At 43.0% G+C, this 12363-nt stretch overlaps 1 protein-coding gene across 6 annotated transcripts in view; it reads left to right on the top strand.

Moving 5' to 3' along the window:
* Positions 1 to 12363, top strand: part of TANC2 (tetratricopeptide repeat, ankyrin repeat and coiled-coil containing 2) — a 3436361-nt gene that overhangs the window by 3023281 nt on the left and 400717 nt on the right. For all 6 annotated transcript variants that reach the window (XM_069634135.1, XM_069634134.1, XM_069634133.1 and 3 more), the window contains one exon: positions 3863 to 3971. In XM_069634135.1, coding sequence (XP_069490236.1) covers positions 3863 to 3971 — 109 coding nt within the window. The remainder of the gene's footprint in view (positions 1 to 3862; positions 3972 to 12363) is intronic.

The following is a 12363-nucleotide window of genomic DNA, read 5'->3' as shown; positions in this document are numbered from 1 at the left end:
GACGGATACCACTGCCCTACCTAAGCTCAAATCTGCCTGCCCCACCGACCCAATCCCACTTCGTATTCTTCAAACTCTCTCTCACAAACTCGTCCCTCTATTCGAGGTAACTCTTCAATGCTCTTTTTCCACTGGATATATTCCTGACTCGCTTAAACACACTGTGATTTCTCCCTTGTTGAAGAAACCTCATCTTGATTCTGCTGCCGTGGAAAATTACCGACCAATAACTCTTCTTCCTGTCATCATGAAACTGATTGAATCTATTGCCACCCCTCAACTCTGTTTTTCTTGAAACCAACCATCTTCTGCACCCCTTCCAGGCAGGATTTTGCCCCGGTATGGGTACTGAATCTGTCCTTGTGGCCCTTCTTGATGATATTGCCTTACTTCAGGACCGCACAGAGATTGGTGCTCTTATTCTCTTCGATCTCCCAGCTGCCTTTGACACCATTGACCTTTATAGGCTTCTCCACTGTCTCCACGAAGCTGGAATTTCTGCAACCCTTCTGAAATGGTTCTCTTCCTTTCTTTCCAATCAAGACCAGACTGTTTCTCTCCCTTCTTTTACTTCTTCTCCTACCACTTTGGACTGTGGGTTCCTCTGGGATCGACCCACTCCCCTCTCTTGTTTAATCTGTACATGTTGGCTCTGCCCAAACTGAACTCCAGTCACGGTATGCAATTCTTTTCCTATGCCAATGACGCACAGATTCTCCTCCGACTTAATGCTTCTTCTACTGATCCCCCTCAGAAGTTGAAGGACTGTCTCTCGACAGTCGCTGACTGGATGACCAAACATTGGCCCAAACTAAAGGATGATAAAACAGATATTTTGTTGTTTGGCTCTACCTGTACATGACTATCCTGGACCACCGATTATTGGCCTTCCTCCTCGGCCCTGCCCCGAACCTTCCTCCATTTTTAAAGCCTAGGCATTAAAATTGGGTCCTCTGGCTTCAGAGCAGCCCAAATTTTGACTATCTGACAAACTGCCTTTGCAAAACTTAAATTATTGAAAAAGGTTCTCCTCTTCCCCCCGATTGGCACTAAATCCAAAATTGTTACGGCTTCCATTATGGGATCAATTGATTACTGTAATGGCATCTACCTTGGCCAACCAGAATCTCTGTTCCAACGCTTACAGATGCTTTAAAACTCAGCGGCCTGCTTTGCCCTGAATGCCCCTAGATTGGCTCACTCCCAAGATCTTCTTCACCAACTCTGTTGGCTCCCTGTGATAAGCTGCATTAAGTTTAAAGCTCTGTTCCCCATTCATTAAGCTATCCACAATGTTGGGGCTGAGTTCCTGCAATCCAAACGTGTACCTTACAGACCAAGCAGAGTTCTCTGCTCGGCTAACCAATCTCTGCTTAGTATGCCTCGATTCCAACAGACCCGAGCCGGAGGAAGTCCTTCTCTGTGCTCGGCCCTACACTATGGAATGCCCTCGCTTCTGAGATTCGCAATATCCCTGTTTTTCTCTTTCCGCAAATGTCTTAAAACTCTTCTGTTCTAATTTCTTTGGTTTCCGCCTCTCCTCTCCTCTCTTTAGCGCCTTGATGCCTTCTGGTCTTGTTCGCGCTCTAAAGGTTTCAGTACAATACAATAATGCTAAATGCTACTGCTAAATGAACTCGGCTCAAAAGGGCCCCCTTGCAAGAGGGGAGCCTCACAGTCACTGATTATCTTGCCCTCACGTACCACCAGCAAGCAGCCTATAGCAGGTGGTTAGAAGACTATACCCCACGTCACAGGCTTCACTAAGCCACAAGTCTCACCGTCCTCACTGCCTGGGCCCCTGTACACCACCTCCCAGCTTTTCCGGCAGCTTCCAGGCAGAGCAAGGGCTGGAAGGAAAAAGCGTCAGCTAGCGTCTACTCAGAGACCTGAATGAAGAGGAAAGGACCAGTGAAAATTGGTCTCTGATCCTTCATAGGCTTTCTTTTTTTTATTTTTAAGAAAATATTCATATAATACTTTTATTTAAAGAGAAGGGTAAAATAAACAGGCCACGCTTTTTGCCAAAACATTAATTCTCTGTCAAAAAAAGTTTTTTTCTCCTTTGTACAAGATGAAACAACAAGATAATGCTCTTAATGCTTTGAGGGAGAGAGATAATTTACAAGAAAAGAATATTTAGACTTTGCTCATCTCAGTCTTTAAAAGGTCATGTTGGCAATCAAAAAGGATTTTCAATAATATGAGGTAAATAGAGAATAGAGATTTTTCTCCGGGTCCTGGAGAAGGATCACGTTGTCATGTAATTCACTCACCAGTTGCCAATACTGATATCCACATAGCTACGTGTTTCTATGGTAAGGGCTTGCAAGAGCAGTTCCAATGAGTTCCTGTAGCACGCAAATACTGCTATTATTTTCCAAATGTTATTAAAATTGTATTGATTGCTAAACGCATGCAATTAAGTAGATTTATGTCTAAATTGCTAAACCTTGTTAGGACATCACCTGTTCCATTTAGCAATCAGGGTTTGGGCAATTCATGAGTAACTTAAAACTACTTCATGTGCTTAAGGTTTAGATGAAATATTCTAAGACCCTTTGTAACAAAAGAAGAAAGAAAAAAAAGAACAGTAATGAATGGGGGGTAACCATAAACAAGTACAAACACAGAAGAGAAATGATGCAATTAACAAAAGGGGGGGCATCCTAAAATGACAGGGTAGATTTGGTTTACATTCTGCTTGTGTTTGATTGCTGAAAATGGCTATTTTTCCATATCTTTTGTAAGCCATTCGTCCAGGACTGGATAGAGGCTATGCTGCTCCTCTTTAATTGTGGATCCTTCATTGAACTGTATGGTTAGTTACTTTTTGTTATGTGCAACTTTAATAGGCTTCAGAGTATGTTTTCCTCTCACCAACAGGACCTCATTTTTTTTCTCGTGGAAGCATGTGTTATATTCTGGCTGTCATGATAATGATAGCCTGTAACCTCTACTACTTTGTCTACAGCACATGGCCATTAGATACTTCCTTATGGTGGCCTCATTGACTACTTTGTGCACACACTGTTTTATTCTATAGTTGCAACTCACAGAAGTAACTTTCAGTTTGGTCCATTTTTTTCTTAGAAAGATGTTCAGCAGAATTTCTCTTTTTTTGATCTGTTCCGATGACTTGAAATAGGAGTGAGTAGGTATAAGAGCAAAAATATCATTGTAGCGATTTCACTGCTCCCAGTCCTACACTTTCTCCTGTTGGCAATATCTGTTCCCCCTCTCTCATCGTGGATTGCATCTATGTGTCAGACCATTCTTGAATAGATTAAACTTAATATGTATTTCCATGCATGGATAGGGCCACCCATATATGGTACCGACTGTGCTTCAGGGAGCGCATGTACCTTCTTTAGAAGCAATTTACTCTCTCGCCAGAAGAGGAAGGGCCAGTTTACCATGAGAGGGCATGGTGGTGGGAAAGAAACTAGCAGTACTGGAGTTATTATACAAGTAACTTTAACTTACTATCATTAAATAATAGTAGGTTTGTATAATTGTGATTAGGCTACTGTCTTAAGACCCATTAAGGGAAGTGCAGGGAAATAAGGCCGACCAAAGTTAATATTCTGTTTTTAGACAACATAGAAACTCTGCTCATTCAGTGTGGGTTAGTTAGATCTTGATTAGGAACCCCAAGGTCAACATCTGAAATCTAACAAAGCCATGGGTTTGACAAAGTAGAACGCCCTGTGAGTTCTTGTGAATAAATCTGTACCCTCCTTTGACTTCCCAGTAAAGCACTCTGCACTGCTGTGGCTGTTGATGACACAAGCCCAGAAAAAAGGAGCAAGGTTAGCACCTGGATAGCTAAGCCTGCTTGCATTCTCTCTTCTGTCCCTAGGAGCGGCCACACATTGCTCGCCTTTTGGTTCTCTCGGCAAGAAGGGAAACTCAACCGACAGCAAACAATCGAGCTGGGACACCACATCCTTAAAGCACATATTTTCAAGGTATTTTTTATTTGTTTAAAACTTTTGTGGTTTTTAACATACTTTTATGTCTGATGGTTCTTGGTGTTGCTGATTATTCCTGCTGTTGCTGTCGATTCTTGGTGTTGTGCATGGTTCTGGTCTGGTTGTCGCAACTGTATCTTAGTGTTACAGTTGATTATTGTTGTTGATCATTGTTAGTTATTTTCCTTTCATTTTTCCTTTTTATCTAGTTGTGGCTGGGTAGTTTATTTTCTGTTTTATATAACAAGGTGCTGCATTGTTGCCCTTCAGTGATGTCCAAGGGGGGGGGGGGTGGGTGTGTGTGTGTGTGTGTGTGTGTTTATATATATATATATATATGTATATATATATATATATAATTGCTGAGGCTTGTGGATCTGCTTAGATCATATGCTATGCATAGGCCGACATCTAGTGGTAGCCGCAGAGTATTACATTTTTTGTTTTTGAAACCCGAAAAGGTATGTCAACAGGGCATGCCAGTAATACTATCCCTAGTGCGTTGTCTCCTGTACCCATGGTCCTTCACGCATCAAGGTCCTTCAGATAGTTTTTTTCCGCCATCATAGTCACATGCGAGTTGCAGAGTTCCTTCTTCTGGCGAACCCCATTACTTATACAAAGTTTAACATTTTGTCTTTCTGTACTTTCGACGACCGTACACTGCAAGATCTCCGGAGATGGCTTACGATGACAAGACCATTCATCGCCGACTCCCGTCTCAACGTACTTTGTCTGCGGCCTACCTAGGCCCCAAGGGGCATCGGCACTGCGCAGTAGGGAGAGTGGGGGAGGTCACAATCCATCTCATTTAGAGATTGCATATTCCCCTATACTTCATTTTACATCGCCAAGCTGCCATCTTTCCATACTATGGAAAACACACCATTTAAATACTGTCCTTCCGGTAACAGGAAGTTTCCAGGAAGGATTCTCTCAGGGTGTGTAATGTCTGCCTTCCTAGGGACCATTCTGATAAACAGTGCAAGTCCTACAAACTGTCCGGCCCAAAACACTAAAGGACCGGAAGACTAAACGCTGGGCCCACCACGCCATTCAGGCAGAGGCTGCCATGGATGTTGGCGGAGGCTCCAGCGATGGCAACATCAGGCAGGCCAGCGGTTCTGCTACCGAGATGACACCCTGCAGCTCAAGCACCCACACAGCATGCCACACTAAACACCCCCTTACCCCCATGGCCGACAGGCGACCGCATTGTCAACCAATAAGCCATACGCGGTGTCGAAGGGAAGGTCTGAAACATCCCTGTCCTCTGGGCCATCGCGTTCACCACGACAGGCCCCTAAAACAGACGCTGATGCCTGTTTGACACTGCAAGCAAATCGTACAAGTCCTCGGGTACCCGGCGACCGTACATCAAAAGACGCGTCGACGACCCTTGCTAATAATAAAAAAATGAGAGAACTCATTAAAAACGCGTCTCAGACACTACTCAAATCCAAAACTCCAAATCTTTTACGCCCCTATCCTCAAAATCACAGGTTACAAAGGATAAGGAACACTCTGCCCCTAGTGACAACCTCTCTAGAGCAATGCACCACAAACAGCCCCCTGCACCAGAGACTTTCCCTACCCCTGCTCCCACAGTGTTACCAAGCTCCTCTCATTGGACCCCGGAACAGTTTGATAGAGTTATGAGGAGAATGTCTAGCTTTGTTAACTTATTTGATCAACGGCCTGATCAACTTACCAACCTACAGGGGCCCCCTCAAGGCGAAGCAGCTAATAAGCAGCCCGACGCCAGAAGACCCCGCCTAGACGTGACACAACAGAGTACCTTTCAAAACATGTCTGTGACACTACAGGTTCGCAGGACCCTGGCTCAACAGCAGACCAAGGGGACATGGAGGATACAGACCAATATTATGATGATGATGATGATGTATACATCATTCAATCTCCAGACCATATTGACCAACCTGTGGCTGATTCCACTGTGGATAACCAGCTGCAGTATAATTATCTTCTTTTAAAAGCTGCAGAACATTTAAAAATTGATACCCAGGAGGCACAAGTCAACAAAGACTTTGTAGAGGACATCCCCTTAGATAAGAGATCTGCAGCACAGTTCATTCCACTGCTCAAATCTATCCAAAGGCGCATTCAGCCTTCTTTACTTAACCCCCAACCTAACAAGGGCAGTCAAACCTTGCATTGAGAAAATGTTTAGACCAGCCCGTCAGACCCATTGTGCATCAGGGGGCAGCTAAAGATTGACTCTCTCGTGGTGAGCACCACAAGGAAAAGAGCGGGCAAACCTTTAGCCTCTACTCAAGCCCCTCCTGACAAGGATAGGAAAAAGATTTACACATTAGGCAGAAAAGTAACTTTCTCTGCTACTTACGAAGTAAGGATAGCAATCAACAACATGACGCTCCTGGCGAGTTATAATTGTCATTGATCTCACAACAAATGTAGTCGGCCTGGAGCCCCTAAAACCACAGCTTTTGAAAACAGTTGCTGATGGTAAACGGGTGCAAACTGCATCCTGAAAAATAATGTGGTCGCAGCAGATAATGCAGGCAGGATAGTAGCTGAGTGTATCCTCATTAAACGCCATGCATGGCTATGTCAATCAGGTTTCAATCTGGAAACCCAAGCCACCCTTTTAAATATGCCAATTGTGCCTAATTCCTTATTTGTGAACGTGGTCGAGGATGCATTGAAAAGTGGTGAGGAGCAGTATGACAGCCTCAAATCCCTGGGACAGCTCACAAACAAACCCTTTGTGCAGAGAGGCGCGTTTAATACACGCCGGTTTAGAGGACAAAACTCGCAGCAGTCCCCCAACTACAAGCAGGACAGGCAGACTTTTATCTTGGGGTTCCTCGCAGAGGCAATTCTCCCAACAAAATGTTCAAAGGGCCCACAGAAGGTCGAGAAGTAGAGGCAGATACTCCTCCTCCAGAGGCTTCACCCCACCAAAGCAATGGCCACCCGCTCCATGTCCCCTCACATGCCTCACCAGTAGGAGGTCGCATTTCTCATTTTACCCACGCATGGGAGGGGATCACATCGGACAAATGGGTACTTAACACCGTGGTGGGGGGCTATTGCATAGAACTCATACAAACACCACCTAACTACCCGCAGAGACAAAGACAAACGACGGAGTAGGAACAGCGCATTCTGCTGGAAGAGGTCAAAGCACTGCTACTAAAGGACGCCATAGACATGGTCCCGGCAAACCAGGTAAACCAGGTAAACAAGGGTATCTATTCAATATACTTCCTTGTGCCAGAGGAAGACCTTACAATGTGCCCTGTCCTAGACCTGCGCCTGGCAAACACATATGTCAAGCCTCAGAAATTTTGCATAATCAAGTCTTGTTCCACGCAAAACCAAACCGTTCTTAGGAGCTATCATAACAATAGAAGAGGGGCTAGTCTTCTCCTCAAATGAAAGAATACAAAATATACTGCTACAAATACCTCAGTATCTGGCTGGTCACCAAATAACCGTACGCAAAGCAATACGCTTGCTCGGGAATGATGGCTTCATGCATTTACCTGGTTCCATACGAACGATTGCGCATGCCCCAATGCAAGAGTGGTTAGCGAGACAGTGGTCTCAGGCGAGCGGTCAGTGGGACGATCTAGTGGTTGTTTTGCTAACCCTGGATCAAGCACTACGCTGGTGGACAGTGGAAAATCTATTAAAAGGAAACCCCTTTCACAATCCTCCAGTGCAAGCGATCGTTACAACAGACTCCTCACTCTCGAGATGGGGAGCCCATTACCTTCACCACACAGTGAATGGCCTTTTTACACAGATCACAGCCCAAAATCACATCAACCTTTTGGAGCTGCTAGCAGTACTGAAGGCCTTAAAAGCCTTTCAGGTGCATCTAACAGGTGAAACAGTGCAAGTCCTCACAGATAGCACCACTGCCATGTTTTACATAAACAAGCAGGGAGGAACACACTCTTCAAGTCTGTCCAGGCTAGCCCAAAAAATGTGGAAGTGGGCACTCAAGCGGAACATGTTCCTAGTATCTCAATACGTTCCAGGGGAACTCAATTCTCTAGATCATCCCCTACCTGAAAAACACAAGTGGCACCTCAACGAAGGAATTTTGGCCAATATCTTTTCCCCCTGGGGCTATCCTTCTTTAGACTTGTTCGCCACAAACTAAAACGCACAATGCCCAGACTTTCGCCTCCAGGTTTCCCCAACCCAGATCCAAGGGGAACGTCCTATGGATGAGCTGGTCAGGGATATTTGCCTACGCCTTTCCACCGATACCACTCTTCAGCAGAATAGTGCACAAAATGCACCAGGAACAAGCAACTGTAATCCTAGTTGCTCCAATGTGGGTGAGACAACATTGGTTTACGCATCTGCTCAAACTGGCAATGATCAACCCAATCAAGCTCTCGTACCCAGTCAACATGCTCACCCAACACGGGGGGACAAAGTTACACCCACATCCACAATCTATGAATTTGGCAGCTTGGCTCCTGAAGTCATAGAGTTTGGTAATTTAAAACGACCTCAAAGGTGTATGGAAATCCTCAAGGAGGCACGTAAACCTAACACCAGACACTGTTACTTTAATAAATGGAAAAGATTTGTAATATGGTGCCAGTCAAAAAATGTAAACCCTACTAAATGTACTCCATCACACATTCGTCACTACATGCTCCACATACTAGACTCTGGCCTAGTATTCAACTCCATCAAGGTTCACCCAGCGGCTCTATCCGCGTACACCATTTCACAAAACAAGGTGTCCTGGTGGAAAGTCCCTGTTAAGGTTTTCATGGAGGAAGTAAAGAGACTTTATCCCCCCTTCCCCATTTCCAAACCTTCTCCATGGTTGGATCTCAATGTGGTACTTTCAAAGCTCATAGGTCCTCCCTTTGAGCCTATGCACAAATCCAGCCTTAAACACTTAATATACAAAACAGCTTTTTTGGTGGCCATCACCTCCATAAGAGTCACAAGCTTTGTCAGTACAAGACCCTTTCTTTGTTATCTACAAAGACAAGTTGGTACCAAGAACGCACCGTAGGTTTTCGCCTAAGTTCATACCCAAGTTCCATGTTAACCACTCCATTGAACTACCTGCTTTCAGAATCCTTCAAACTTAGCTGAGAAGAAACTCGATACACTAGATGTAAGGAGTGTGGTTCTTTACTATTTAACTGTAATACTAGCTTGCGTCACATTAAGACAGAATTGTGAAGATTAGCATTACATCATATCTAGACAGAACTGTAATACTAGCTTGCGTCACATCTAGACAGGATTGTGAATGCCAGCTTGCACCACACCTAGACAGGATTGTAAAGATTAGAAGAGGGTGCATAGATGTTTCCTGGCTTTATCTACTCTTATCTGCTTTATTACTTCTGTACTCAAGCTACACTTCATGCTACCTCATGTCAGAAACAAAACAATCTGAGGGACATCGACGCGTGAAGACCCATGGGTACAGGAGACGTCGCACAAGGGATAGTATTACTGGCACGCCCTGTCGATGTCCCTTTTCAAGTTTCGAAAACAAAAAAGGTAATACTCTGCAGCTACCACTAGATGTCGGCCTATGCATAGCATGGGAATCTAAGCAGATACAAGCATCAGAAATACGATTACGGTGAGTAATGTATCCCATCCCATAAATATATATATATATATATGTTCAAATGCTTGCATTCCCGTTATCATTCTTTCTCCTATTTAGCAACAGACATTGGCACTATGACTTGTGCACAAGTCTTTTTTTACCTTAATGTTGCTCCATTTATCAACTTCACAGGTTTAAGAATATATTAATCCCTAGATTCAAGACAAACTATGGCTGCAGAGATTCCTGAAGTGAGCACTGAACTCTCTGAGCTATCTTACTAGAGAGTTAACACAGAAGAAGCAAGTGCTCTCAGTTTTAACCAGATTAGCCTCAGTTAATAATGTTGAAAATTGAGAATGTTGATAAATGGTGGGGTAAAAGTGTTATGATGAACATGGTCTTCTTGTCTTTCTACTTTGGGATTATTTGTGTTTCCCTTGCCAATCACATATTATAAACAAAGGTACGTGTTTAGGGTTAAGGATGGCAATAATTAGACAAGAAAATTAAATACCACCTTTAGTTAATAAGATGCACGTATCTTAAAAAAGCAGAAACCAAAGTGAAGTAAAAGAAGATTTATAAGAGCAAAGACACCCAGACCAGGTAGATATAGGGACAAATCATAAACTGATAAACGAAACAATCAGATTTGTATTCTTATTTTGCTGATGTTACAGGTAATATTGTGGGTAAAGTATCCTTCATATATGCCATTGATAAGACCTGAAGACTAGAAGATAACAGCAAAGGTTGCCAAAACACTGATTCTCCCTTCTAGAGGTGTCTACATTTTGTAAAAACACCTATTCCAAACCAGCAGATGTCCTTGCCTTGCTAGGAAAAATGACTGAAGAGACCCCTAACAATCTATTGTAAGTTCAGGGAAACATCTTTGATTTATTTGTAGCACTGACTCCAGGCTGTTTTTTCTTTGGTACCTTCCCCTTGATACAATATTGTATAGCATAGAGATGACTTGTGCCTGTTAGTTCCCTTTCTGCCACTGATGTTTCTAAAGGACACCTTCCATCTCTTAAGAGGAGTTGGATTGGGAGGGCACTTGTCTAGGTTGAATTCTTGTAGTAATGGAAGGTAGAATAGTACTTCGGTAGGCTACTCGTCTTTACGACTCCTCATGCATCTCCACTTGTACAGTAAAGATCATGTTTCCGCTTAAGGTTCTTCATAGCTTTTGTGGTGTATACAAAATTAATTTAATGGGGCACTCGGATGACTTGACTGGGATTGGTATTTAAAAGCAGTTTGATCATCTTTCTTTTTTTAAATGTTTTTTTTTGTTTACATTTGTTCAAGTAGGCTATTTCTGTACTCCAACTTCTTGGTGCTTGGGTTGTTTTTATGGTGCGTAACCATTACCCTGCCAAGGGTTGCACTCAACCCATATGGCTGCAACCTTGATAATTCTGAGATGTGGCTGTGGTAATACATCAATATATACACATCATAAGCACATACAGAGTGCCAAACCTTTTGATTTTGACTTCATTCGTACAAAATTTGAATTCACAGCTTTGACATCTGGGGAAAAACAAGAGTTTCAGCCATGTATACTGAGTTTTTTTACTGCTTTCTTTGTAGATAAAACGTTATGGGTAGCAGTAGTTGTGATTTTGTTTTCTGTTGTTGCCACAAGAAAAAATTATGCATGCACAGAATAGCAGTGAATATGATTCTAAGGTCATAATCATATCAGCCTTTGACTTTACACAACATTACATAGTCTGAATATTTCAGTTTCTTTTATTGGAGTATGGTAAAGAAAGTCCAGGTTGTGACTTCCAAGGCCTTATTTTTGCTTTCATCCCAAGGCAGCATGTAGCCTAGTAAACACCTCCATTGAACTAAACCAATGATGGAGGTTGATGAGAGAACCTTCATATGTAGGGCACCATATGTACAATGTAACATTACAAATCGCCTATATAAACTGGACAATAAAACTCAAATATTACAAACCAAATTTGGTTTACAATATACCAGACATGTATCCACAGTGGTGAAAACTATTTTAATAGGGTAGGTTTATTAAAGGACTAGTGTCTCCTCATTCCAAACCAAATAGAAATAGTCATGCAAGCAAACACACACATCCTTCTGAGAGTGAGTAGTAGGGGAGGCCGTACTGGTGAGTAGTTATGCAAAAGATGATGTTGTTGAAAAGTGATTCCCTCCCATTGAGCTGAAAGAAATCCCAGACAACCAGCTGAGCAACAGAAATTCTCAGTTTCTTTAAAAAGCACTGTCGACAAGAAAAATGGGGAAATCCAGGCACTCCTGCTGGGCTAATGCATAGCAGCAGTCATGTATGTAGGTTATCACAGCAGTAAGGAGATGTGCTAAGGGCAGGCAAGAGGAAACTGTTTGTAACAGCTCCCTGAGGCACAAGAAACTCAATCCAGAAAAGCAGCAGCGAATCTTACATCTCCCACCAAGGGCAAGAGAACAGAATTTAAAAGGGAAAGTACATTTGTTATTAGCACTGTTCAATCAATCTGGATTGCTATATACATCTCATATTCACAATATTCTAATCTTTCCTCTGTGCTTTCAAAAGCTGCCAGTTTGTGGGGTTAGGTGGTGGCACTACGTGGCCAAATACATTTATCTGGTGACCTTAAAGGTTACAAGTGACTATCTGCATATATGTTTGACTTGCAGTTGATGTTACCACTTTTTTCAAAAAATGTGAAAACTAAGTTGCCATTGGCCACCTGCACATCTTATTTATAGCTTAAGACATAGACTCCTTTATTGATCCAGCAGCTTTGCACA

This window comes from Ambystoma mexicanum, chromosome 13 (assembly GCF_040938575.1).
Source record: "Ambystoma mexicanum isolate Mex_15411 chromosome 13, UKY_AmexF1_1, whole genome shotgun sequence".
Lineage (NCBI taxonomy): Eukaryota > Metazoa > Chordata > Amphibia > Caudata > Ambystomatidae > Ambystoma > Ambystoma mexicanum.
Note: the sequence above shows the minus strand (reverse complement) of the source record. Positions and strands in the feature narration are given on the sequence as shown.